This window comes from Erithacus rubecula, assembly GCF_903797595.1.
Source record: "Erithacus rubecula genome assembly, chromosome: 6".
Taxonomy (NCBI): Eukaryota; Metazoa; Chordata; class Aves; order Passeriformes; family Muscicapidae; genus Erithacus; species Erithacus rubecula.
In genome coordinates, this window is record NC_136688.1 from 22540339 (window position 1) to 22568021 (window position 27683).

Genomic DNA, 27683 nt, shown 5'->3' on the forward strand with positions numbered 1-27683 from the left:
GCACATGTCAAAGCCTTATAATGAAACCAAATACTTAGGATGAAGAAAAAAGGAGAAGTATTAATACACTTGGAAAACATTTGAAGACAAACAAATATTAAGTGGTGTGAAATTAAGTGCTGGAAAAAACAACAGACTGATTGGGGAAGAAAGAAGAAAAAAGGGTAAGATGTAGCTACCTGAAGGAAATACTGAAGACTTCATGGGGGAAATAAAAGGCAAAGGAGTGAGCTTAGTATACTCAAACATAATTCCTTACCTGAGAACAGAAAGTAGGATCAGAGTACGTGAATTTTACAAAGTATTAGGAAAGAGAAATATCTTCAGTCAAACTAAAGATTTTACACAGCAACTGGTCAAAGGATAGAGAAAAGAGAACTTTAGCAATAAGCCATTGAGAGGGGAAAATGCCAGGAGAAAAAGGGTCAAAATAAAAGGCATAAAATAAAAAGTGATTTAAGAAGGGTTGTGATGTTCAACCTCTTTTGAGGAGGAAAAATTACTTCACACCAAGAAAAGAGGGTGTGGTAATTAGGAAATACTGAAGAGCTTGTGCAAAGTCAAGGGAATGTGGGGAAGCATGAGCTGGTGCACATCACTGAGTCCACATAGCAGGTTTCCTAAACTGTAATGGAAGCTGAGAAGATTATTACAAACACAACATACACACTTTATGATTGGTGATGTTTGGGGGTTTCATTTCTTTTTGTTTGTTGTATTTTGGGGGTTTTTTTGTTGTTTTTGTTGTGTCTAAAAAATGTAAAATGTTCTAGTAGCCTAAATTATTACATGTAGCCACTATACAAAAAGGAAGTAATTGATTCCCATGGAATTCACTATCCATAATCCTAACTGATAATGTCTAATGAAAATTGCTAGCTATTTACTTTTGCTACTGATACCAATTCAAGCCAGCAGTGTGCTTTCTTCATAATAAAACATAAGAGTTACAGAGTTTGCAGCCTGAAAGGGATTTCATTTCAGAGAACAGTATGCAACAAATCCTGGAGGTTATAGAACTAAAACTGTCCAGATCAAGACAGTAATTTATTAGTAAAAAATTCATTAAAGAAGTAGCTTCCTTTCTTCTATTAATAGGGTATTTTAATAGCTTAGGAATTCCAGAGAAAGTGGGTTACATTACACTGAGTGAAAGAAAACAGAACTGCATTGTGTCAGATGTTTCCTGCTTCCCCAGCTTCTCTTTAGGGCCATTTAACAGCTGTTTTCCCCTTACTGCCAGCCTAGCTCATCTTCCCTGCCCAGAGACTGTGTGAAGAGAGGGAGAGGTTTCCTCAGAGTCTTCATAGGCCCTTTAAACCACCAGATAACTCCTCAGTGCATACAATGCTTCTTCATGTGCTGTTGGCCTTGTCTGCCCTGCTCAGAGATGAGCCTCTTCTCCAGTACAGGGTGCTACTCTATGGGTGCTTGAGCTGCATTTAAATAAACCACACACTTTTGTAAACACTATCTTATCTACTTGAAGTTTGCAGTGGTACAGATTGACACAGCACGGGAGCTGGAAGACCCAGATTTCCTTACAGAGAGCTACCTGAACCTGGCTCGCAGCAACGAGAAACTCTGTGAATTCCAGAAAACCATCTCCTACTGTAAGACGTGCCTGAACATGCAGGGTACCACGGTGAGCCTGCAGCTGAATGGCCAGGTGAGCCTCAGCATGGGCAATGCCTTCCTGGGCCTCAGCATCTTCCAGAAGGCTTTGGAGTGCTTTGAGAAAGCTTTACGCTACGCGCACAACAACGACGACAAGATGCTGGAATGTCGAGTCTGCTGCAGCCTCGGGAACTTCTACACCCAGATAAAGGTACAGTAACCTCAGGGACAGAGGGTGATCGTCCTACAGGTTCAGGGAGGCTTTGGAAATCACCTGAACTCCAGCCTCTGTCTGTCCTATAGGAAGTGGAGTACTGAGAGAGCACTGTAAGCTAAAATCCCTTTGCAAAATCCAAATGGAGTACTCTCCTCCACAGTAAGGATGGGAGGATTAGTGTCGTGTTTGTACAGCACTGCAGCAGCAGCTGTGAATATGTGTGTTGAAAAGATCAAACTTAGCTTCAAAGAAGATCACATCAGAGAGACAGGGCTGGCAGCCAAAACTCATGGATTCTCTATTTCTACCACTATTGTAGGGAAAGAGCTGCCTGCAATCAGCTGTAGGTAAAACCAGGCAAGGACTGAGCACAGGGGTGATTTGCCAGTTCTAACTTCTGGTACAAACAAGAAAAAATAGGTTTTGTCACAAAGTCCCAATTTCTTCACTCATTGAAGACTCATCCTGTGAAGTGTGGTGACCAAAAATAAAGAAAATAACATGGTGCTGAACACTTTACAGGTGTGAAATAAGAAGGGAGAAAGAAAACCTGAGAAGCTGTGGTTTCCTTTGTGCATTGTGGAGAATTAAAAAAATATGAGGAATTTTTCACTTCTGCGGTTTCATGCAACTTACTTGAGAATGGTTTTAGATATTTAGATCAGTTTTACATAATTATTGTACAATAAGATTTACTTCTTACATGCTTTAAATGCAAAAAAATATTAAAATGTATTATGTTTAAATTAAATATTTAATACTTAATTTTAAATTAAAATATAGTATCTAAAAATAAATGTATAATGTTTAAAAATTAAAATGTATTATTACTTATTGTGAATTTTATGAGGCCATGAGTCTTAGTTCCTCTTTCCTGCAATGATGGATAATGAGCTTCTGGGAGATCCCAACTCACATCCATTTTCATGGAGAAAATGAAAGGTCCATGTAGATGTTACAGATGTAAGAGCAGAAAAAGCTTTCAGCCTTTGCTTCTAGAGGAGGGTAAATGGTTCCTGCAGAATAAAGTTAATGGCATACTACATAAAATTAATTTGCTGGGTCACTGCCCCAGTGTCCTGAACCCAGAGAATAACATGAATTTGGTATATAGCAATTCCACCTTTCACAGTTTGATATCCACCAACATACTGCACATGGAAGAGGAGCAGCACGAGTTCAAAGATGTACAGAAATCTGGCAGCTGTTGCAGTGTTAGTAAATAAAAAACAGTTGGGCTTTTTCCTTCTCTCCGTTTGCTGTGTTTTTGCTGTGACTGCTGTGTGCTTGTCTGCCTTGCAGGACTACGAGAAAGCCTTGTTTTTCCCCTGCAAAGCTGCTGAGCTGGTGAACGACTACGGGAAGGGCTGGAGCCTGAAGTACCGCGCCATGAGCCAGTACCACATGGCCGTGGCCTATCGGAAGCTGGGGCGCCTGGCAGATGCCATGGACTGCTGTGAGGTACAGGCTCTGGGGGGCTCTCCACGGGACACACACCCTGCCATCCACTCTTGACTTCAGATCTCCCTGCTGCCTTCCAATCTTAGACCTGTGGTTTCTGTAGCCCAGCAGGCTTCAAAATTTGGGTCTATGAATGGTTAGGAACACGTGAAAAAGGTTTTCCTTGCCTTAAAAGATGGTGCCACTTCTTTGGAGCTGATCAGAGTGCAAAGTCGCAGCCTTGTTGTTTTGAACCAGGAACAAGCTCTTCTGCTGACCAGAGGCAATTTCTTTCAGGAGTCCATGAAGATTGCCCTGCAGCACGGTGACCGGCCGCTGCAAGCACTGTGTCTGCTCTGCTTTGCAGATATCCACCGCAGCCGCAGAGACGTGCAGGTACGGCTCCTTCCTGCCAGGAAGGAGAGAGGGAACAGCAAGAGGGCATGAAAAGCACTTCATGCAAACAAAGCACGTGTTTTCCTCCCTGCTTCTGCAGACAGCCTTCCCTCGGTATGATTCTTCCATGAGCATCATGACAGAGATTGGAAACCGCCTGGGCCTGATCCAGGTGCTGCTAGGAGTGACTAAGTGCTGGATGATTCAAAAGGAGCTGGACAAGGTCAGTTAAAAACTTGTTTCTACAGAAGTGAGTAGGACAAGATTAGAGCACAGTCTTGTACTGCACTTCGGTGAGGGTACAGTCCAGAAGAGACCTGTACCCCCTTGGTTCTACCAACAGGGTCTGTTGCTTGTAGAGCTATATTTCTCGGAATAGTCTCTCTCAGGCAGAAATTTGTTACTGATGGTAGGAGCATCCATTCTGACTCAGACTGCTAAATTACAGAATTGCCTCATTAGTCAACCCTGATCACTTTAAAGCTCTATGCTGAGAAACCAGCACTGGAGGAAGGAAGCCTTATGCTCTGAAATAGATTCCCCTGCCTACTTTTTAGTTATATGACTAAGCTCATTGATGTGCTAATGATGTTTAGGCAGCTCTACAGCTCCACCATGTGCTTTGCAGATAAATGTGGCATAAAATTCCTGGAGAAACTTTGACAGTCTATAAACTCTGATGTGATGCAGAGGAATGAAATCAGTAATTTATTGGGGGATAGACAACCAGTCAATATAGAATAAGAGGGTGAAGTTACTTATTTTGAAAATGCATTGGCGTTGTATGTGTGTTAAAGTCCAGACTGCACTAGATGCAGCACATTTCACAGCAGGAACATTACTTGGCCACAGAATGAAATGCTCAAAGGTTAGCCCTGAACTAGCTCTGAACAACCTGCAGTACTGCACAGTGCCACATCAAGATGCTGATGTGGCACTGTGCCAAGACTGGGTCTAAATATGATGAAAATTCACTCATTGCTCATATTGAGACACCAAGAATTTCAGCTCAAATGAAGCATCCCAGATAACAGTATGTTCAGTATATGTCAGAATAAACAAGTTCAGGGTGCTGTCCTTCAGGGAATCAGTTGGGTGAGACACCATGCAATCTCAGTAAGTAAACAAAATGTTTGTTAGCAATGGAAGAAGAAACTGTGGACTTGAAAGGTTTCTCAGTGTCAAAAGAGTGGGACAGGACACAGCAGGTAGGCCTCTGCAGGACAGAATATTCAGGGCATTCATCAAACCCATACATTCTCTGATTCTATCTTGAGCCACTGTCAGCCTCTGATACCAAGCAGCTCTCACAAGCACATCACATGATGAAGGCTTTGGACAGAATTCTAATCTCACCAAATCCCACAGAAGAAGAAAGTGGAGGAATCTTGTATTCTATCCCAGGCATTAGAGGGAAGTCTGCCATGCTGGGTCAGGGACCTTATGTCTGTTGACCAAATGTGACCTCCTTAGAAGTCTCATCCCTGAATATTCACCCAAGCCTGTTCTTCAACTTGCCAGGCCCTGTTTCCATTTCTCATGCTACTCATCCCACTTGCAGATTGTCTGTTTTAGTCCAAGTTTGTTTGGCCAGTTAGTCCATTTCATTTGTATGTAATGTAATCAATGCTATTCCAGATCCTCCCAGGCTGCTCACATCTTCCTTGCCCTCATTCTCATATTCCTGTCCAAGACAAACTGTCCCCAGACTTGTCAACATATTTTCCCCTACCCCACACATTTCACTTTGATTCACAGTCATTAATTTCAGGAGTTTCCAGTAAATACTCAGTCTTCCTAAGCACAGTTCTCACTTATATTCTCCCTGCTGGTCTTCAGTTCCTGCTTCCCTCTCCTACCATTTCCTTATCCTAGGCTGTTGCTGCCACCACAAGTCTAATGCCATCTCCTTTGCATTCACACTGCATTTTTGCATCTCATCTTGTCCTCTCCTCCTACAATAGCAGTAACACGAAATTACAGGGTAAAATTTTTGTAACATGCATCACAAGGGAGACATCTTCTTCCCCTTGGACAAACAGGAAGCAGGTCTCAACAGTTCTGGAAAAGAGAGACTAATTATCAGAACAGAAAAGAACACTGTGACATCTAGGGGAAAGTAGGGGCTCATTTGCTGTGACAGCTGCTATGCTAAATATTTCCTTCAGATTTAAAAAATGGATAGCAGAACACTCCTACATCACACCATGTGTAAGTAAGGCAAGGTGGATATATGAACAGCAGGGAAAAAATAGATGAGTGTGGTGTATTGGTGCTGGTGATCCCTTTCCTCACCTCTGGTACAAGTGAACTTGGAGTTGCCCAACAATTACAGCCTGCAAGGTAAGATGGGGACAAGGTTTGCTTTGCTTGTACTTCATCCCAGCCCCAAATGAGCATGTGGGACTGAGTTTAAATTAGTCTGTATTCTCTCTGTTTGGGGACCAGCCTCTGCCAACATTGACATTGAGCATCTGCAACAGAAATGTAACTCTTGAATTACTTGTGGTCTTTCAGAAACCAACCTTTTCTCATGCATTGATTTTAGGGAGGGGAGGGAAATCTGCCCTCCCAAAAAATCCTTCTTGATTCTCCAGAGTTGCAGGGATGCTTGTTTATCCAAATTTTACTCTGTACTTCCTTACTTTTAAAATAATTCTCATAGGACATTCATACAAGCCTATCTTTTATGTATTTGACTGAGAACTAACAATCAGTGCTCTTAATTCACAGGCTCTGGAAAGCATTGAAAAGGCACAGGAGCTGGCAGAGGGCCTAGGGAACAAGGTAAGATCCTACAGCTTCTTTTCAGCACTCTTCATAGTCTTGTGCCAGGCAATATAAGATATCAAACACTGAAGTATCCAGACTTCTTGCTGCTCATTAGCACTTCTATTAACCAGTGAGAGCTTGGGATTTCATTTGTCATGAAATGTTTGGTTGTGGGCAGTTGTACAGATAATCATCAGTATGCAAGTCTGAAAAGTGAGTGAGGAGTCACAATGGGATAGGCAACGGGGAGTGGGAAGCAGCAAAAATGTGATGTGAAACAGGCAGAGAACTAGAGGATTAGAGGTCTCTTCCTGAAAAACATTTTTGCCCTGAGCAGCTGTTGAGCTGTGTGCTGGCTGGAGGCAAAGCAAAGTGAAGCTGTACGTGGGGGTAGCTCAGGGAGCCATGAGTGGAAGAGCTGCCGAGTGTCTCAAAGCTTTTGTGACACAAAGAAGGGTTAATGACACGAAGTGTTGAGACCTGCTGATGTTTCTCCAGCTGGCTGATGGGGCTGTGGCATTCCCACTCCTGTTCCTGGTCTGTGTTCACCCTGTTCACTTGTCTGGTGTTTCTGTCCTCCACGTGCAGCTCAGCCTGCTGAAGCTGCACTGCCTCTGTGAAAGGATCTACCGCAGCAAGGAGCAGCAGCAGGAGCTGCGTGACCATGTAGTGAAGTTCCATGAATGTGTGGAGGAGATGGAGCTCTACTGTGGCATGTGTGGAGAGTCCATTGGGGAGAAGAACAACCAGCTCCAGGCACTACCTTGCTCCCACTTCTTCCACTTGAAGTAATTAGCTGGAAATACTAAATATTATTGTATGACATTAGCCATGGGAAAGAGCTGCTTATGCCCATAGCAGTCCTATGCATGCTGTTCCCCAGGTCTTTGTCTTGACTACCTGCTCACCTTTGTGCTGATCCTGCCTTGCAGGATCCCATTGCAGTGCTAAGAGACTCACAGCCTTGGAGGGTGAGATTTAGCCATCATATCCATCACACTCCCACTTGTCCTCTAGATGATTATTCACTGATGTCCTCGCTTTTGTAGGTGGTCAGCCCAGCTCACAGACTATTTGATTCCTCCTGGGGAATCAGTTCTCTACTCCCAGGGGCAGTTTGGATTTTTCCCGAGTTCTCTCACTTCCTCCCTTGGCTAGTGGCTCACAGAGATGAATTTGTTCAGCCAATTACCAGGCTACTACCATGAAAGAAGTTAGTTGTACCATCATTTTATTATAGAAGAAACCCAAGTGTTACAAAACACATTAATCTTAAAACTAAGTCGCGCACTGACACCAGAATTAGGACCAAACAAGTGGTCAGGGAGAGATGCCCGACGAGCCCTGCGGACTCGTCTCCAGCAGTACAGGAACAAATTTTTCCAGAGTTATATGCCGAGGCGCTCCCTGGAAGGGGGAAAGCGCTCCAGTCCGTGTCCGCGGCGGGAGGGCCCCGGGGAGCAGCAATAGCCTGGTGGTGCGCAATGGCCCCTGGGGAGCCCCGGGCCGGGCCGGGCCGGGCCGAGCCGACGCGCCCTCCTCCCGTTGCAGGTGCCTCCAGACCAACGGGACCCGCGGCTGCCCCAACTGCCGCCGCCTCTCGGTGAAGCCCGGCTACGTCTGAGCGCCGCGGCCACGGACGGAGCCGCTGGCGGGCCCCTCGGGCTGTGCCTGGCGGGGGCGGCCCCGCGCTACTCCCTCCCCTCGCTCTGTGTACGGGCACCGACTGTAATAAAGCGTTTCTCCGGGACACCGCCCCGTCTGTTCCAGCGCCCCGCCCCGCGATGGCGCCGCCGCCATCACTCAGCAGGTTTGGGGGCGGCACGTGACCCGGCGGCAGCTCCCGCCCCGCCGGCAGATTCGGCACGGCCGCGGGGGACGCGGGCCGCGACCGGGGCGGCGGCGGCAGCGCCGGGGGACGGGAGGGTGCGCGGAAGCCCCGGGCCGCACGTCCCGCCCGGAGCGCTGCCCCCGCCCTGCTCCGCCGGGAAGCCGCAGCGCGGAATCTGCCGCTCCCAACCCGCCGCGCCGTGCGCGCCCCCGCGGGCCGGCGGAAAGATGGCGTCGGTGTGGGATGAGTCGGAGGTAGGGGCCGGGGGTGACGGGGCCGGGGGCGGCGGGGCCGGGGCGAGCCGCGGGCCGGGCCGAGGGTGACGCTGCCGTTGTGCCCCCGCAGGACGGCGTCGGCGAGGAGGTGCTGAAGATGTCCACGGAGGAGATCGTGCAGCGCACCCGCCTCCTCGACAGCGAGATCAAGGTAGCGGCGGGGCCGCGCCGGGCCGGGGAGCGCAGCCGGGCCGAGCCGCACTCCCGGGAGCTCTGTGCTGCTGCTGTTCGGGGCGGGCGGGTTAGCACAGCCACGGGAACGGCAGAAAATTCAACACGGTTAATTGAATCGAGATGGGCAGATTGAGGAATACTGAACCGCGGAGGCAGGGAAGAATCACGGGCAGAGCATGGACCCGAGGAAGCTGAGGGCGGCTGTTGGATGGAGCCACGGATGCTTTAGCTAAAGTTACAGGGCCCTCCCTGCTCGTAGGCGCAGGGGAGGGGGAAGTCTGTTCTGTGGCATAAGTCTGGCAGGATCCTTGGGTAATTCAGGTTGGAAGGCACTGGAGCAGACCTCCAGGCCAAACTCCTCAAAGCAGGGTCAGCCATAACCTAGGCTACTCAGGGCTTTATCTTTTTGGATCTTGAAAGCCTTTAAAGGCAGATGTTGCACCATTTCACGGAGTTTTCAGTGCTACTGTTTGATAGACCTTGTGAGGATACAGATTTGCTTTGCATACAGTCTGAGCTGCAGCTGTTCCAGTCTTTGTTATTTCATCTGCCCACTCTGTACTCCTGTGAAGGGTCTGGTTCAGTCTCTTTAATACCTCCTTCCCCAGCAGTTGTTTTCCAGCAGAACAAGCCCTCCTCCCTCAGCTGTTTCTCACAGGCCCCATGCTCCAGCCCCCAGCCATCTTGGTGGCCCTAAACTCAGTCCTGTTTATCAGTGTCTTTGCTATATGGGGGTACACCAAAACTGGACTGAGTGCTCTAGGTTAGGACCTAAAAGTATTGAATAAAGGGGACGAACACTTCTCTCCATCTACCGCCTATAGTTCTGATAGTACAGCCCAGGATGCAGTTTGCCACGCTTGCTGGCTCCTGTTCAGTTTATTGTCTTATGGAGACCCCCAGGTCCATTCCTCAGCCTGACAGTCACTAGTATGTGCCACTACAAGGTGCACTTCCCTCCCTGGTGTGGGGCTTTGCCTGTGTCCTCATATTTTGTAAGGTTCCTGTGTGGCAGCTCTGCCCTTGAATGCAGAGACTATACCCCCCAATTTGGTGTCATCTGTAAACATTGTGAGAAAATACTCCATCCTCTTGCTTGTTCATTCATGAAGATGTTAAGTAGATAGACCTGTCTTGAGACAGACACGTTTTGCATAAAAGAGAATTTACAAATATAGAATGTTTGCTGCTGTAGCAGCATCTCAATAGCAGTACTGAGATTAAATATTTCATAAATTCTACAGAGTAACCTCATTCTATACTGCTTCAGGCCCCACAAATAATTCTGACTTACTAATGTACTTTATTATTCTTTAGAGACAGTAAAGTTAATACGTGTCTTATTTTTAAATTGCAGACTACAGTAAGGAGTAGAAGTAGCCTTCATTTTATAGTAAGAGCATTATAGTTGCAAAATGTTTGTCAGAACCCTCCATTCACATTGTTTTCCTTGAATGTTTTCTAGGCTGTTTTATTAAATCAAAATAATTAAGTTTTTTGCATTTTTATTTAACAGATTCTGTATTGACTCCTGTAACAATCTGTCCTGTGAATGTGTTACAGCACATCTCTCGGTGCTCAGCCACTTCAGTGGGGCTCACAAAGTCTGTATTTGCACACTGTGTGACTAACCAGGAAAGGGAGAAAAGGCCTGGAGGTGTCAGTCACCTGTGCTGGTACCTTAGTGTTGGCTGGAAATGTACTCACTCTTGGATGGGGAGTACTGAACGTTTTTTCTTAGTTGTTTTTTCTTCCCTATAGGTAATAGAATCACAGAATAGTTTGGGTTGGAAGGGACATTTAGAGGCCAACTCCTGCCATGAGCAGGGATGTCTTTAACTAGAGCAGATTGCTCAGAGCCCTGTCCAGCCTGGTTTTGAATGTTTCCAGGGATGGGGCATCCACCATGTTTCTGGGCAATCTGCTGCAGTGTTTTACTATCCTTACTGTAAAAAAATTTCTTCTATCTAGTGTAAATTTCCCCCCTTGAGATTTAAAACCCCTACCCCTTGTCCTGTTGCGATAGGTTTTACTAAAAAGTCTGTCCTCATCTTCCTTTCAAGACACCTTTAAATACAGAAAGGCCACCATGAGGTCTTACTGGAGCCCTCTCTTCTCCAGGCTGAATCATAGAGTGGTTTGGGTTGCAAAAGACCTTAAAGGTCATGAAGTTCCAGCCACCTTGCAAAACATAACTAAAATAGGTGTGTATATGTAGTTACTTCTGTATCTGGATATATTAAAAGATCACAACCAAACCAAACCCCAGTTGCCATATCTGGCCCATATTGTTATGTAGGTCACATTGCAACCCTCTGAGCTATTGCACTGATTAGGTTGAGGCTTCCAAGTGACACTGGGAAGAAATTATGTGGGGTTTTTGATTAGTTAGAGACCAGAATGGACTGCATAGCCTTGATTCCTAACAAATTTTGGCTAATTTGCTGGCTTTGCTTTTTTTTAATATTACATTTCCCTTTATTCCTCAGATTTCTGTAACTGTTTGCTTTTGAAATAATCTATTAATTTTATCTTGCCTCAATCTTCTGACGGTATTCCTTTTTCTTTCTTCTGTGTACCAATTGCAGATCATGAAGAGTGAGGTACTGAGAGTGACTCACGAGCTCCAGGCCATGAAAGACAAGATCAAAGAGAACAGTGAGAAGATAAAAGTGAATAAAACCCTGCCATACCTTGTCTCCAATGTTATTGAGGTGAGGATGCTGGGCTCTTACACAGTGACATGAGAAGTGTGTGCAGTTTATAGTGGCAGGGAGCTCATCAGGGATTCAGGACCTGAAGTATTCTCAGACTACCAATGCTGCCAGAGCCAGGACTTTCAGGTTTTTCTCTTGGTTTTATCTGTGACCTAGAAATGCTTGTCTCTTGCCCACTTGTTCTCTGGGTCATTCCTTAGGCTTTGGGTCTGTACCTAACAACCATCAGAAAGTGACACAGCCCTTCTGAGTGTAAACTTGAGCAACTGAAATTGGACACATGCTCTCTGAAACTTGTGAAACAGCAAATGAAAGGCTGCGGCTCTGTTACTCCATCACATTCTTTCTGTAATTCAGTAATTTTTATGATAGGAAAAAGAATACTGATAGTTTACTATTAAAAATGGCATTGGTGATTGGTCTGTACTACTGTTTGAAAACTTAATGATCCTAAGCCTTAATGTGAGCTGCTCTGTGGGAGAAGGAATCAGTGCCATTAGCTACTACTTTGTTCTGAATTTTGTAACATCTTTCTATGCACTATTGTGTGCTGCTTCATAAGGAAAGGAAGAAATCAGTTTTTACAGGAGGGCTTTTATGCGTTCAGGATTCTACTGTTGATGGATGATGGAAAGTTTTATTTCTTCCAATGCATGTAATGTTAGAAGCATTAATCCTGGGGCCATCCTGCTAGCCTGGTTACACTATCATGAACTCTTTCATCCTGGTTTTCAGTTGCTGGATGTTGACCCAAATGACCAGGAGGAGGATGGAGCCAACATTGACCTGGATTCACAGAGAAAGGGCAAGTGTGCTGTGATCAAGACCTCTACACGTCAGGTAAGACCCATGTGCCCAACCAGGTGTGAGAAGTGATGCAAAGGATTTTGTCCTGGTATACCTGGTTTTGCTCACTTTAATTTCTTTCTTACAGACATATTTCCTGCCGGTTATTGGGTTGGTTGATGCTGAGAAGTTGAAGCCTGGAGATCTGGTGGTGAGTGATTCTATTGTGATAGTTAGATACGATGGTGGCTAGAAAATTGCACGTTTTCTGGCAAAATAAAAATCTGTCCAGATTTCCCCAAGATAATTTCTCTACAAAAGTTTTAATAGAAAGGTATTATGGGTTCAATTAGATTTGTAGTAAAGAAAAGCAGTTTAGGGTATATGTCCTTTATACATACAATTAGGTGCTGAAAATTTAGAGACCACTTAGTAAGTTTTTAAACCCTGTTTTTCTGTTGTAAATAAACTGAACCATTCGTTTAAAATGTGGAGGGTTGACTGTGGCATTGTCCTCTCTGCCAAGCTGGGGTGATTTGATGAATGCCAGTGTCAAAGCTAGTTATTCCTGCATCCTTGAGTTCTAGTAAATCAGCTTTGATTGCATGTTTATTTAGTGCTGTGTGAGGGACCTGTTAGAAGCAAAGGACTTGTATTTACAGGGGGTGAACAAAGACTCTTACTTGATCCTGGAGACTCTGCCTACTGAGTATGATTCACGGGTGAAAGCCATGGAGGTGGATGAGAGGCCCACAGAGCAGTACAGTGACATTGGGGGGCTGGATAAACAAATCCAAGAGGTAATACTTTATGTATAGTTTTTGATGTGACTGTGGACAGCAGTCTTTGAACTTCAACTCAAAAGCAGACAGCATGGATCCATGGAGAAGAATGGGCTTATGTATTAATATTTTTCTTTTGTTGTAGCTTGTGGAGGCCATTGTCCTGCCAATGAATCATAAGGAGAAATTTGAAAATTTGGGCATACAGCCACCCAAAGGAGTCCTCATGTATGGGCCTCCAGGAACAGGGAAGACACTTCTAGCTCGAGCATGTGCTGCCCAGACCAAGGTAAAAGGAACCTGTGAAAGTGTGTGCTGCTGTAGAATAGTACCTGACAAAGAGTAAGAACACCTCCAGGGGAAGAAGGTCACACACGCAAATTTGTGTTACAAAGGCTGGGATTTTCCTGATTTGCTTGCTTGTTTGCTTGCTTTAATTAAGGGCTTCTTACAGTATTCAGAAGTGACTATTGTGAAATGATGCCTAGGATTGATTCTCTTTCACTTCCCAGGCCACGTTCCTGAAGCTGGCCGGTCCACAACTTGTGCAGATGTTCATTGGTGATGGAGCGAAGCTGGTACGCGATGCCTTTGCTCTCGCAAAGGAAAAGGCTCCTTCCATCATCTTCATTGATGAACTGGATGCCATTGGCACTAAAAGGTGAGCTGTAGTCCATGTTGTCAAGTTCTTGGGAGCTGCCTAGCAGTCTCCTTTGCCTTTGCATGTTAGCAGAGCCTTTTAAAGCATGGCTTTCTCAGAAAGAAAGTGTGAACACAGTCACAGATGGATAGCAGTTGCCACAATCCTTGGGCTCAGGAGCAAAGTTTGTCAGATTTGTGATCTGTCTGATAGTCTCCTGCTGTATAAAACTGTTTTCTGATCACTGCAACAGGCACTTGGAGATGTTCATCCTCATTTACTAATTTGGCATAGACAACATAAGCCCCATTCAGCTGTAAGGACTAAATAAGTCTTAGGTGCTGCTGACAGTTACTCTAGTTGCAGTCCTCATCATGGTAGGACTGTAGTTTCAAGGAAAAATTTGGACCACCTCAGCTAAGGAGCATGAACTGCAGTCATTCTGTGTTTTGATGTGATTAAAAACATAGTGACAGGGTGGTCAGGTTCACACTGACAATTTTACCCTTGTTTCCCCTCAGGTTTGACAGTGAGAAGGCCGGTGATCGGGAGGTGCAGAGGACCATGCTGGAGCTGCTTAATCAACTTGATGGTTTCCAGCCCAACACACAAGTCAAGGTTGGGAGCTAGCAGGGTGTGCTAGTGCTGAGGGTGCACTAGCAGGGGATGGAAAACAATGTCCAGGGAAGAAGCTTGGTTAGTCTTTGGGGAGAAGAGGCCTGTCTTCCAGGTGCCTCACACTGATGATCCTACTTCTACTTAGGTGATTGCTGCAACCAACAGGGTTGATATCTTGGACCCAGCTTTGCTCCGCTCTGGACGACTGGATCGGAAGATTGAGTTCCCCATGCCTAATGAAGAGGCCAGAGCCAGAATTATGCAGATTCATTCACGCAAAATGAATGTCAGGTATGGCCTTCTGGGCTCTTTTTGTCACTCACAGTGGTACCTCAGGGCTGACAAGTGGTTGGCAGTCACTCACTGAGAGCTCACTGTAGGGCTGAGGAAAACTCCCTAGGGTGCTTTTTCTATTTGGTACATGCTCTCAGACTTTTTTTCCCATTTGCTCATATCAGCCCTGACGTGAACTATGAGGAACTAGCTCGCTGCACAGATGATTTCAATGGAGCCCAGTGCAAGGCTGTGTGTGTCGAAGCGGTAAGTATTCCCCCATAGGAATGGCACTGATGGGAGGGAAATGTGAAACCTAGCATGGAATCATTATTTGGAAGTGGTGTGGTGCTCACAGTGCCTCTCTAAATATTGTCTCATTGGGCAGGGGATGATTGCCCTCCGCCGTGGAGCTACAGAGCTCACCCACGAGGACTACATGGAAGGAATCTTGGAGGTTCAAGCAAAGAAAAAAGCCAATCTGCAGTACTATGCCTGATCCCTACCCAGTCAAGGCTGTGGCCTTGGCAGAGGACAGGAGTAGACTGGACTGTATCACTTACTTTCTGTCTGGAAAAAATAAAACATTTTTTCCCTTTAAAAACAAATCCGTGATGTGTTGGAGCCGTTGCCCTTGCTCAGTGGTTCTACATCTGTGTGAGGGAGGCTGAAAGCCTCCTGTCCACTGTGCCCATCATTCTGCCTTTGGACCCTCCTTCAGCTAGAACTGGATCAAACCCTGCTCTGGTACTTCCTCATGAGGACCAAGAGGCTATACTGCAGTAAGTGTACTGTGGCAGTGATGACCTGCAGCTCAGACAGCATCCCCAGTTCTTGCCTGCACAGCCAGTGAACAGGCTTGTTAGAGTTTGAAACTTTTGAATAAGCATTTTGCAAGGGTAAACACAAGTCACACATGAATGATGTTTTAACCTCATCACTTGAACTTAACTCTTGGAGCTTTAACACTTGCTGGTACATGTATGTGAGCGAATCAGTCAGGTCATTAGTCAATTCAAGGTTTCATCCACTGAGCAAGTCTTTCAGTACTTTTAATGCCAGTTGAGAATTACAACTTCCATTTAAAAATTACACTTTTCATAAATACACTGACTTTAGCATTAAGTATCTTACATGCCACTGTATTGTATTTTAAATACAATGTAAACATCTCCAAATGCTGGCCATCTCATCTTTACCTGTGCAGTTTTTGGATGCTTGGGAGAGGGGTGGGGGTGTGAGAAGGAAAAAAAGAATAGAGGGATGAAAGAAAAATGCACTCCAAAGTACTTTGGCTGATGTTCCTGAGTTAGCCCTAGTACTTGTGCTGGTACCAAGGTCCTTAGTGCTCATTTTGAAGAGGGATCTTGTTCCAGCAGAACACACGTGTTCTGGACACACTGCGCTCAGGGCATTTGACATTGGAAGGGGGCGAGTGGAGAACTGAGCAGAAGCCACATGTTCCTGAGGAAAATACTCTGTGGTTCCTTTGGACACTAATATTAGAGGGGGTTGTACATCTGTTATTTTAGCACTACTGTTATTTGAGCTCAGAGAGAAGAGTTACTCATCTTTCACAGAACAGGAGTTGCACCCACAAGTTTGTTCAGAAGTGAAAGCTGATCCTGGCAGCTCAATGACATTTTGAAAAATGTACCTCTGGTGGAATAGTTTAAAAGCTGCATGTTGCATACATCTCCCCATTAAAACAAGGGTATGTTAGCCAAATGAGTAACCTTCACTGTAAGAAGCTGAGAAAAACTTTCCTCTGCTTTCCCAGAGTCTGTAGAGTTTTCTTGGAGTCCTGCTGCTCAGTTACAGCTAGCTCCTTTTGGAAACACTTTGAGTAGTGAGTAGATAGCTGAATCCACAGCATGGAATAGCACAGGTTTCTGATTTAAATAAATTAATACTAAGAATGGGCTAATTCTTTGGCCTAAACCTCAGCTTAGATCAAGGTTCTTTTGGGAAAGGATGGCCTGAGCCAACACTAGACATGCCTGTTGCAAAAGTGTTCAAGCCAACTTCACTTAGCTCCTTGCCCTAAATTGGGTCTGAATTACACAGACCTGCAGCAATAGAGTTGGTGCGTAAACATCCCTTACAACTGGACAATAACAGGACCATGGAGGTACAGTTCAAAAAACAGCACAAAAAAAGACACAATCTTGGACTTAATCCCTTGTAAACAGAAGAAAAACGAATTGAAAGAACTGTCCCCCTTAAACCATCAATGATCAAGTTGCCAATAATTCAAACCTGGAGTTACTTGCAATGTCCGTGTCTGCGACTGGAGGCTGCAGCAGTGTCCCATGGGCTGGCATTTCAACAGCTCTGGCACTGCTCTCCACACGCTGACATGCCACCTCTTCCTGGTGTTAACCCACAGCTCTGCCCAGGCTGCGCTTTCCAGAGTCTCCTCACTCCCTCTGGGGTCACACGGCCCCATTTTCTTGTCTGGGTTTTTGTACGGATGCCCGGGAGGTGTTGAGTGATGGGGCCAATGTGCAGAGGAACCCAGCCAGCAGGGTGAGGCCCAGGCCCCCCCAGGCACAGAACATGGACCAGCCATAGCCATGACTGATGTCCTCTGGCAGCCCATAGACGTAGCGAGGATAGCGGGATAACTCAAAATTGATCCCAGCTACGCATGTGCAGAGTGAGATGATACAGCAAGTACCTGCAGGAGAAAAGCAGAGGGTTCTACACTGCCCTCAGAAAGGTTAATTACGCTCTGGTTTTTTTCCCCTCAGTATTTGCAAAGTCATGAATTTTCAAAATCAAGAATTACCCTTGGGGTTTTTTCTGCAGTCCTACCAGCCACTCTCCTTATACGGCAGGAACTGCAGGGCAGGATACCTTGCTTCACAAATAACCAGTATTACCTTAGCACCTTTCATTGCAATTTTGAACTCAGTCATAGTTCATCATGCTTTGATTCTCCTGAGACTATTTCCAGTGTCTAATGTCATCAGGTTCCAGACACTATTTGGGCAGCTTCTCCTATGAAAGGTAACTAGCTCACTGAATTCCAGGGCTGCAAAATACAGCACTTTTTGGTTTCCACTACGAACACCCACACTTCTGCCAGCTGTACCTCAGACCCAAAAAGAGTGCCCAGGTTTTTGTCATCTGCTACACATTCACTGAATACCTATATAGAGGAGAAAAAAGCTTAAGAAGACAGAAGGCAGTCTAGTACATCTAATATACACTAGAACACTAGACTCCAGGTCTATACTGTCCATTTTCAAGTCGAAAAATCAAAGTTCAGAAAAACCTTTGGTCATACAGAAAGTCTGCTCCCACCCACGGCAAACAGATATAACACCCCTGGCAAGTACTGAGTTCACGTCCTTATCACTGGGCCAGTGTCCTCCCAGGCCTGGCTGGTTTGGACTTTGCATTACATGAAGATCTAAGAATCTCTCAGTACAGAAAGGTGCTCCACATTAACTTATGTCTGTTTGTTATGATTCCTAGGGAAAACTGGGCTGAGCTGTCTGACAGGAGCCACACTGGAGCAAGCCAGAGGACTGTGCTCATTGAGCACATGGTCCCCCCGTGGCTCACCAGCTCTCTGGAGCAGAAGGCTCACACACTCACATTGGAATCTACTGAGAACATGCAATAGCCATGCAAGCACATGTCCTGCCCAGTGCTGGAAGTGGTAACTGCATTGTGCTGACAGTTTGCTGCACTAAGTAACTGCTTCGTGTGGCTGTGGGCTGATGTTACTTTTACAAGGCAGCAATACTGAATGTGGTGACCTGAGCAGAAGTGAAAGGCTCTCACCTCCCATTAGGAAGAGCAGCCCAGCCACGTACTGCATGAGCTCCTGCTGTTTGCAGCAGCCCAGCACACCAATGATCCACCCAAACAAGATGATGGAGACTGCCATGCCAATGAAGCCAGCTGTCATCCTCCGCAGATCTGAAGGAAAAGGAGAAAACAAGACAAAAAACATGAAGATGGCAGTACCTAGAGAGAACAGCCAGGGCAGAGTCCAGACAGATGTGGATTAACTGGTTCTAAAGTTTATACTTCAAGCATGGATTTCTCCTCCTGTAGCTTCTTTGAGGTAGACAGTTTGCCCATTACACTGAAACTAAGGGAATCCATCTAAAATGGCTCTGTTGTGCTGGGCACTGTGCAACTGGAGAGCATTTATGTTCTGATCCAGAGAAGTATCAGCCAAATATTCCCCAGCATGGGACAGAAGGGGTGCATCACGAACTCCTGTTAATACTGCAAGGGCTTTTTTAATTTTTTTTTTTTTTTTTTTTTTGGTGTGGTGTCTTTCTTTGGCATAGAGAAAAGGGGAGAAAATTTTCTGCTGAAAATAGAAAAGAAGCAAGAGGGGACACTGGAGAAGACTAAAGGATTAGCACATAGGAGGCACATAGTGTGAGCTGAAAAGAGACATAGTGGGAGGACAGAAGCAGACAGCAGATCAATACAGTATTATGGGAACACCTCCAGTAACAAGCTCCAAGAAAAAGCTTGGGCAACAGTAACATGAACAGCATTCTCTTATCCATAGTAAAATTGCTGTTCTTGCCTCCTCCTAGTTCAGTCTCCAGCTGACCTAGGCTTTCCTTGGCACTGACTCTCACATGACAGGAGCTATGTTAAATTATGTGAGCAATAGAACACAAAACCAGAGAGAAGCAGGAGCAGAAGAAAACTGATTAAATCATCCTCAGTCACAGGCTACAGGTGAGTTATCTGTGTGGGAAGGACTTGGACATGAGGCAGATCGTAGGCCAGGTGCTGGTGCAAAGACAAACTGAGATGTTCCCTAAAAGAACTGGTCCAGGGGGTTGCATCAGGTCACTGGTGCACACACAGAAAATTGCAACATGATCTATACAGTGATGCAGCACCTTTTCTGTAAGCCAGCTAGAAACTGTCTGTGCCCAGACCCAGAATACAATTACACCTTGCAATTCACTACACAAATCTGTATTCCTAAATTCCCAGCTTTAAACCCCTCCAAATCTCATGTCCCCCTGCAATTCCACAGCTGGCTGCTTGCACTTCCTCACTGATCAATCTGTATCTATGCTTATAGCCCAGTGCCACACTTACACGAGGTGATTCTGAGCCCCCCAGCTGGCACTGCATTAGGGCACTTAGTGACCCAAACATTCCAGTGGCCTGCTCTGGCTACTTACGGAGGGCGTGCCACTCATCCTGGCGGATGGTGTTGGTGATGTTGATGGGCAGGTTGCGAGGCAGAGAGCTGGAGGTGTAGTGGTACTTCACAGCAGTGCAGCGCTGAATGACTCCTGTAGGGAGACATCAGTGTGAGCAGCATGAAACCCCTCTGCCTTGACTTGCTGCTGAGTTGGCAGCCTTAATTCAGGAACAGAGCAAATGGAACCAAAAAAGAGCCGTTTACTTCAAAGGCTTTGGGATTAGGAGGGGAGAGAACCTACAAAGAAACAGTGGCAAAGCAGGTAGCAGGTGCTCTCTCCAAGAAGCAACAGCTGAAGTTAAACAGTAATGACAGTCAGGAAAAACATCTCTAAAAGCTTTCTAGAGTAACGGCTATGATCTTTTTTGGGATGTCTAAGGAGACAAGAACGTGGCCAAGTACCAACAGCTTCATCTCAAAGACAGAATTGAAACACTTTGAAAATCTTGAATGAATGCTGGAAAGTGAACTGCATAGGAGAATCTTTTGAATTCACTCCAATAGTCATTGGCTCTTTGCTTTACTTTCCATGAACAGTAGTACCCAGGTAGGCTTGTTTCCATTATAGCTTAAAGAAAAGTGTACCCCAGATGTAAATGCGAACCTACAAACATGCTCTTCTTGAAATGGAATTTTAATTTAGAAAATGAGGGAGAATAAACATGGTTGGTGGAGTAGAAGAGAACAACCAGAAAGGTAAAATAGCTAAATAGTACAAAAAGTTCCTCTTAAACAATGGCTACAGGATCATTACCACTGTTTGAATGTTGGAGCAGAAGAAACATTCAAAAACAATCAACTGGCCAGTGAGCTAATTAAGCTGGTGAACAATCACTAGCAGGAAGCTGCAGATTCAGTGATCAGCTTTGCAAAAGACACTAGAAAACCCAGGAGAAGAACTGAGCTTTGTGTGGCTCCCACAGCAATGAAAAGCATGATTTTGTTCTCTAACTATGTCCACTGGGACTGTACTGACCTGGTTTCTGCAAGGACCTGCAAAGAGGAAGCCCCCATTTCACAAGATCAGAAGCTGCATACAAGAGGCCCAGGCAATTCCAGCCATCAGGCCAGGGAGGGAATGGTGATCTGAATTTCCTCCTATTTCAAGCGGGATTCCCAGCACCTCTTTCCTTGCTGTGGCTTCCTGCTGCTCCCCCAGCAGCACAGAGCACTTCCAGCTGCACAGGATACACAGAGGTGCTGTCCCTCACCTGCAGCCAGTGGCCTCTCCTGCTGAGCAGCGCTCCCTGCTTGCACTTACCTCAGGACAAGGCTGCAGAGCACCTGAGCCAACCATCAGCAAGACAACCCAGTGTCAGAGGGTGCCAGTTCATTTGCAAAGGCTGCAGACATCTGAGTTCAGAACTTAGGCCATATACAACATATCACACTATCTAATCAAATTTCACCTCTAACTGCTCACTGAACTCAATTTCAATATGGACACAATTTGCATGTGTTGTTGAGAAATATGTATATAAAATAAACTAATGACGTCAGATTTCAGATTATAATGCACTGCATTCATTAAAAGTATGATCTGTGCACTTATATTTCCTGACCATGAAAGTAGTACATATGAAGCAGCATTTTAAACAAGAGCGAGGATTACTATTTTTATAGCTCATTACAGAAAAAGCAAAGACTAGAGACATACATCCCTTTTGATCAAAGCTATGGACTTCTCAGCTAAGATGTCACCAAGAAAAATACTTGCTCTTCATTATTCCAAGATACACTAAAACCTCTCTACCTTCTCTGGTTATTTAGAAAAAAACCTGGCTATTCAGAAGCTGGTTATTTAGAAAGTTTTGGTTCAATTCATTCTGCCTCTGGTTTTAAAACTGTACTCCTAATCTTCTTCCCCAGAATTCAAAGTGCTAATTTTATATAGTAGCACATACAATAATATTAAAACAGCAAGTTTGAAAAAAAAAAAAAAAAAAAAAGCTCAGGCGTGCACAGACTTCAGGGCTTTTGCTCAGTGCTGACCTCTAATCCACAGACTTTATAACAGCCTTTGATTACACCAGCACAAGCCATTTTTCCAACAAGATTCCATTTTCCCGAGAGCACAGGTTGGACCCACTCTGATGTGAGCCACTTCAGGCAAAACAAGGGAGGCCTCTCTCTGTAGATCTGCTGGAAAAGTTGAAATAGGTAGGCAAGAAAGTCAGAGACTTGGGGAAGCAGTGAGTGTGATTTCTCAGCTGAACATCTAAGGCACTTTCTCCCAGAAATTTTAACACGCTCCCAGACAACCTTCAGTACCTCGATTTTGCACTGGCCATCACTAGTTGGTATTTCCCATTTTTTCAGTGAATCTCTAGGTCTCATTTGCAGAGATGCCATGCACTCAAATATGGCCAGATACTCCACAGGACTGCATTTAAAGTCATATAACAGCTTGTTCTCTAAGTACTCTAGAAAAAAAGTAAAAATCAAAATCAGGTTTGCAGTCCCAAAGTTACTGGTAAGTAAAAAGTGTTTCAAAGTTCCAATAAGTCCTTGGTCCTGAGCCTTACATACCTGATATCACAGTCTATAAAACAGGGACAGCATGCTGCCCTCCATTTCAGAAACCTGCTAGCAAAGTGATTTCCCTTTTGTTTACAACACACTCAGACAAGCACCATAAGAAAGCCTGCCAAAATTAAAACCTTTGCCTTCAGGCAAAGGCTTGAATAGAACAGAGTCGTGGTGAACAACAAGTGAGTGTTGTCTGTTTTGGCACAGGAGTACATTGGGAATACAGGACAGAAGGAGGCAGGTGCACAGGTCATTTAGTTTACCATAAAGCACACATCCAAGACAAAGGTTAGATAGACAGCCTGATCCCAGCATTTCCAAGAGCCTTAACAGAACACTGTGAGAGTCACTCTGCATGTACAATTTTCTTGATTAAAAAATAAACATGAACTGCAATGAACTGCATCCAGCGTGTCACACTGACACTTTCATGGCCCAGCTACATTGCTGTGCCTTCTCACAGCCAACATTGTTTCTAACACCTTGTCCTCAACATGGTTTTTTTTACCCCTCAGAACCTGCAGCAGACAGGTTCCCCTTGGAACTCACACAGCCCTTAGAAGAGTACATGTTAGTGTCTCTTGATGAGTTCTTTCTCTTGAGTGAACACAAAGGATGCTTGCTAGACTAGCCAGATACCCAGGCAGAGCAGATACCCTTGCTCCTAAGCTGCCAGAAACATAGAAACACCAACCCTGCTGTTTTACACAGTCTAATCCTGGGCTTAGCACACCCTGACCTTCAGTTTAGGTTTTGTCTCCAACTTTGAGACACGTTGAGTTTTCTTTACATGTGCCAGAGGTTCATGAAGAAATGGAGGGGTTCATTTTCAATTCTGCTACATGGCCCAGTATCAGAGCAGCTGATTCTCACACAACTGGGAGAGATCCCCTCCTGCCCATGAGCAGCCATAGCCAGTTAACAACTAAATACCATGTGAGGACTGACCCTCTCCTCCCTCATGCCCCAGGACCAAATGGCCATTGAAGCTTCCTGGTATTTTCCTACATTTCTACCCAAAATTGTGAGGAGCACCACAGCCATGCCTTCACTCTGCCCACATTGTCATCAATGGCCATCAGATCAAATAAATCAACTTTCCTTTAAAATACCACAAGAACTCTCACAGATCACACTGACATATCATACTTACCAAGGGCCATGATCAAACAGATCAGTTTTATTAAACATGCCACTACAATAGGTCCTCACAGACCTCACAGGGAATCCTGTAACTCTTCCAAGTTATCATCAGACAGAAAGAATGGGAAGTACAGACACCAGGACTGAGCAGTTTTCTCTCAAGGGCCTCTCTAAGCCCCAGCTGTTGCTCCTCTGCTTAAGCATCCAGTGGTTCTCCTCACCTTCTCAGCTACATTGTGGTGCCAAGAAGTCTTTTCAGTACATATGAAATGCACCAGTCCTATCCCAGAGACTTTTCAGAGCAAGCCTAAAAAGCAATAAAATACCTGGTTTATCAACCAGTGGCAAACCTTCTATTTTTTAATTCCTTCAGTGTAGGGATGTCAAAGTGCATTGTTGTTCAATGAGCCCACCAAGTTATCCTGTTAGAATGGATCTTTCCCAGCTCATCATTTTCTACTGTCACCATTTTGTAAGCAACATTTTTACTCTACTAATAGGTAGAGAAGATTCCCAAACAAAATATAATAAAACCCTGCAGGACCTTGCTACTAGAACAGTACATGCAAATGTTTTTTGTTGTAGCATCAGTTATTGCATGTGGAATCCACATAGCACAAGCTCTACAAGATGGCATGTAGTGCTCATGTTCTTACACTCAGAGAGTCTCTCATATATGTACAGAACTTCCCCACCAAATGGTTCAGTTCTTTGGCTTCTATCTCTTCCTGATTGCTAATCTCCATTATCCCCATGTGGCTTTTACATGATTTCTTCTTTTCCCTTTCAATTGTATTTTTTTACATGAAACTGTGTATTTTTTTCACAGTTCTGAAATAGAGATTTTATATTTTAAGAAAAATCTCACATATCATTCCTTTCTTACATTTAAACATTTCCCACCTCTCAGTTTTGCACTACATTTTCTGACTCATTTTTTCTTTTTAAATATATGAAGTGAATATATTTTGTTTTTTAAAATATCCTAGATATATAAATGGACACTTGTATATGCATCATTAGCTACAATGCACAAGTATGCAAGTTACCATGAAACTGCTTTGTATTAATAGCAGTAGATAAATACAGGACTGGAACCCATTATCTATATATCTATTTATGGACTTAAGTAATTTATTCAGAATTCAGGAGAGATGCAGAAAGGAAAGAAATCTTACTCCAGAGAAACTAGAAAAAAATGAAGACTATAAACCCAAACCAAAATTACCATAGAACTGTGAGAAAAAATAAAATTTACTCCTCTGCCACTTAAAGACCATAAAAATATCTAGATTAAGGAATACTAGGAATAAAGAAAGGCATCACACATCACCAAAAAGCCAGCTAAAATCTTAATGCAAATTGAGGAGGAAGTAGGAATTTCAGCAGTGCACAGTAGTGATCTTCAGGTCACACCAGGGGAAAAAAATACCTGCTTTTCCTTTTCAGAAGCCCCAGATCTGGTACCATGCTTGAGAGAACAGCTCAGATGCAGCACACCTGCCCATCAGTTGGAAACGGCTGCTTAATCACAGTTGTCAGAGAAAAGACAGACACAGTGGGAATGAGGAAAGGCTGTTAGTAAAGCAGGTCAGGAGATGGGATAAGAGAGTCATATCTATTTAAAGATCTGATTCTACAAGAACTATTATTAATAATTTCCCTTTTATAAGATGACACACAAATCTTTAGAGTAGCAACTGCAGACCTAATAGGCAAAGAACATAAGGGGAGCAAGGCTTTTTGTAGGGAAAGGCAAGGTCTTTTTTTAGAACAGTTGAGAGGAAAAAAGGAAATAGAGTAGACAGAAAACATTTTGGGTTTAGAATCCTTCCAGTTTTACACATCAGTGAGGAAGACCATTCACCACCCTGTAATGCCCTGCATGTAGAATGCAGACTGGCCTCTCTATGTGACTTGTTACAGTGCTGAGAAAATACCTCAGAAAGAGAAGTATTGAGCACCAAACTAGTATTTTTTCCCCACCCCTTCCCCCCATCTTAGCTAATCTCAGTGGGAGCAGAAAGCATTTTGCTTGATGTGAAGCAAAAAAAGAGATAAATCTTTTACATGACAGCCACAATTAATAGAAAGAAATTAATGAGTTCCCTTTTAGTGAAAGGAGTTCAGCATGGAAATAAAAATGAAATCGCATAAAATGGACCCTAGGAGAATAAAAAGCTAAGCACACAGCACTAGAGTTTCAAGAAGTAAGAGTCACTGCTGTGCATTGGAAAGAAGGGACAAAGACGAGCTGAGATTCACAGTGCCAGTCTATCCAGCCTCTGCTGTGCAGGACTGGCGTCACAGTTGGAAGCCAAGCTGAAGAACTGCTCTCGCTTTCTTAAGATAGCATTTCCATTTTGTGCCTCAATGGAAGCACTTTTCCCAACTCCTACTCCCTCTGTGCTAATATGTACCTGCTGGAACACTAAGTCCTGTTATTTATCATTAACCATACATAACCCGTTGACTTCATGGGTCAGCCCGCTACGCTGTTAGTACTATCAAATGCAGGACTTCATGGCCTGCTTGGCTTTGTACCATGTGCCACAATAGTAGAAGATCCAGAGCTTTCTCTCCTGTCACCCTGGGGGCCCTGAGTGACATCTGCCACCACCAAAGCCTGGCAATCTACCGCGGCAATGAGAACTCCCTCGTGCTAGAATGGGAACAACAGGTCCCTTTCACCTTGCTGCAAAAGCCACAGCGCCATAAACAACACCGCACGCTTCTCAGGACTCAATTAGAAGAAAGTGTCGGGGCTGGGAGGCCGCCCACCGGCAGCCAGGCCCTGCACCGGGCCCCCGAAGGGGCTCTCTGAGGACGCGGTCCCACCCAGCACTGCAGCATTTTCAGCAGAGGGGGAGGCGCACAGACCCCGGGATGGGGTCGGGGCCGCGCTCGCCGCTCCCCGCACGCCGGGGACACCGGCAGCCACGGGGCCGCGGGCTCCGTGCGCCGGGCCGCTCTCGGCCGGCAGCGGCAGCCGCCCCGCCCGCAGCCCCGGCGGGCCGCGCCGGCCCCGCGCTCAGCACCACGGACAGCGGCGGGGCCGCCGCCGCCCCCCGCCCCCCGCACCTTTCCGGATGAGCTCCTCGCTGTCCGGCTCGTAGCCCGCGCGGTGGCAGCGCCTCCAGAGCCCCGAGACGGTGGAGTTGAAGCGGCGGCCGCAGTGCGAGTCCAGCGCGGCGGAAGCGGCGGCGGCCGGCGCGGGGGCCGGGGGGCGGCCGGGCAGGAGCGCCCGCGGGGGTCGGGCGCGGAGCGGCAGGTGCGAGCTGGGCGCCGACATGGAGCCGGGCGGGTCGCTGCGCTTGTGGCCGAAGCCGCGGCAGCGCTCGCGGTGCCGCCGCGCGTCCGTCTCGTACCAGGAGTCGGTGCCGATGGCCACGGCCAGGAGGGCGAGGGCGGCGGCGGCCAGGAGCAGCCCGGTGCCGCTCAGCGCCTGAGCCGCGGCCGCCATCTTACCGCGCCGGGGGCGGCAGGGGCGGGCGCTTCCCTGCAGCCCGGCTGGGGCCGCCGCCCGCGGCACCGCCCCCGGAAGGGACACGGCCCGCGCCCCCGCGCCGCGCTCGGCCCTGCCCCGCCATCCCGGGCTCGGGACCCGACCCGCCGCGCTCGGCCCTGCCCCGCCATCCCGGGCTCGGGACCCGACCCGCCGCGCTCGGCCCTGCTCCGCTGACCCGGGTCCCGCCCGTGCCCAGGGCAGGGCGGGGAGCTGCGGGCAGCTACCGGGGATGGGTGGGCGGAGGAAGGGCTGAGCGACCCTCCGAGCCTTTCCGCAGCCTCCTGTGGCCTGTCCCGCTGTGCCCTGTCCCGCTGGCTCGCCCAGGGCACAGGGGCAGAGCCCAGCCCTGCTCAGGCCACGGGAGCCGGCAGTTTTTCAAATGTGCACGGAATGCAAACACCAACCGCAACTTCATGTGCTGGCATTTGGATTATGACTTCTCCTGCACCCTTCAGTATCAGTTAATGGAAAATAAGGCCTTAAAAATGTCCATCTATTTTATACAATGAGAAGCAGATTAAATCCAAGCTATTAGTTAATGCAGCATTTTATAGGGGCACAAAATCCCTTCTGATCCCGCTTGTTGTATAGGATTTGTTCCTCCAGCTGCAGCACTATCAGTAAGTTTCCAAAGCCGGCTATTAGGGCATTGTCTCATCAATTCTGGCCTCCAGATAAAATGACCTAGTGACACACTATGCCTAAACTGCTAATTTAATGTCCAATTTGGAAATCCTTAGCTTTGAGGGTTTTTTGTTGTTTAAT

General features: G+C 46.0%; 2 protein-coding genes across 2 annotated transcripts; one reads left to right on the plus strand and one right to left on the minus strand.

Moving 5' to 3' along the window:
* The first annotated feature begins 1489 nt into the window (after positions 1–1489).
* Positions 1490–15146, plus strand: PSMC3 (proteasome 26S subunit, ATPase 3). The gene is made up of 18 exons (XM_079307654.1): positions 1490–1828; positions 3137–3295; positions 3572–3670; positions 3771–3893; positions 6404–6457; positions 7031–7230; positions 7994–8527; positions 8619–8699; positions 11311–11436; positions 12175–12279; positions 12374–12436; positions 12888–13025; positions 13153–13296; positions 13520–13668; positions 14169–14265; positions 14411–14556; positions 14724–14805; positions 14927–15146. The coding sequence occupies exons 6-18, from the start codon at positions 7126–7128 to the stop codon at positions 15035–15037; spliced, it is 1881 nt and encodes a 626-aa protein (XP_079163780.1). The 5' UTR covers positions 1490–1828; positions 3137–3295; positions 3572–3670; positions 3771–3893; positions 6404–6457; positions 7031–7125; the 3' UTR covers positions 15038–15146.
* A 426-nt stretch (positions 15147–15572) lies between these two features.
* LOC306802937 (transmembrane protein 178B-like) lies at positions 15573–26925 on the minus strand. The gene is made up of 4 exons (XM_079307666.1): positions 26492–26925; positions 19716–19829; positions 18334–18471; positions 15573–17218 (listed from the first exon to the last, which is right to left on the minus strand). Exons 1-4 carry the CDS (start codon positions 26871–26873, stop codon positions 16974–16976), a joined length of 879 nt encoding a protein of 292 aa, XP_079163792.1. The 5' UTR covers positions 26874–26925; the 3' UTR covers positions 15573–16973.
* Between the last annotated feature and the right edge of the window lie 758 nt (positions 26926–27683).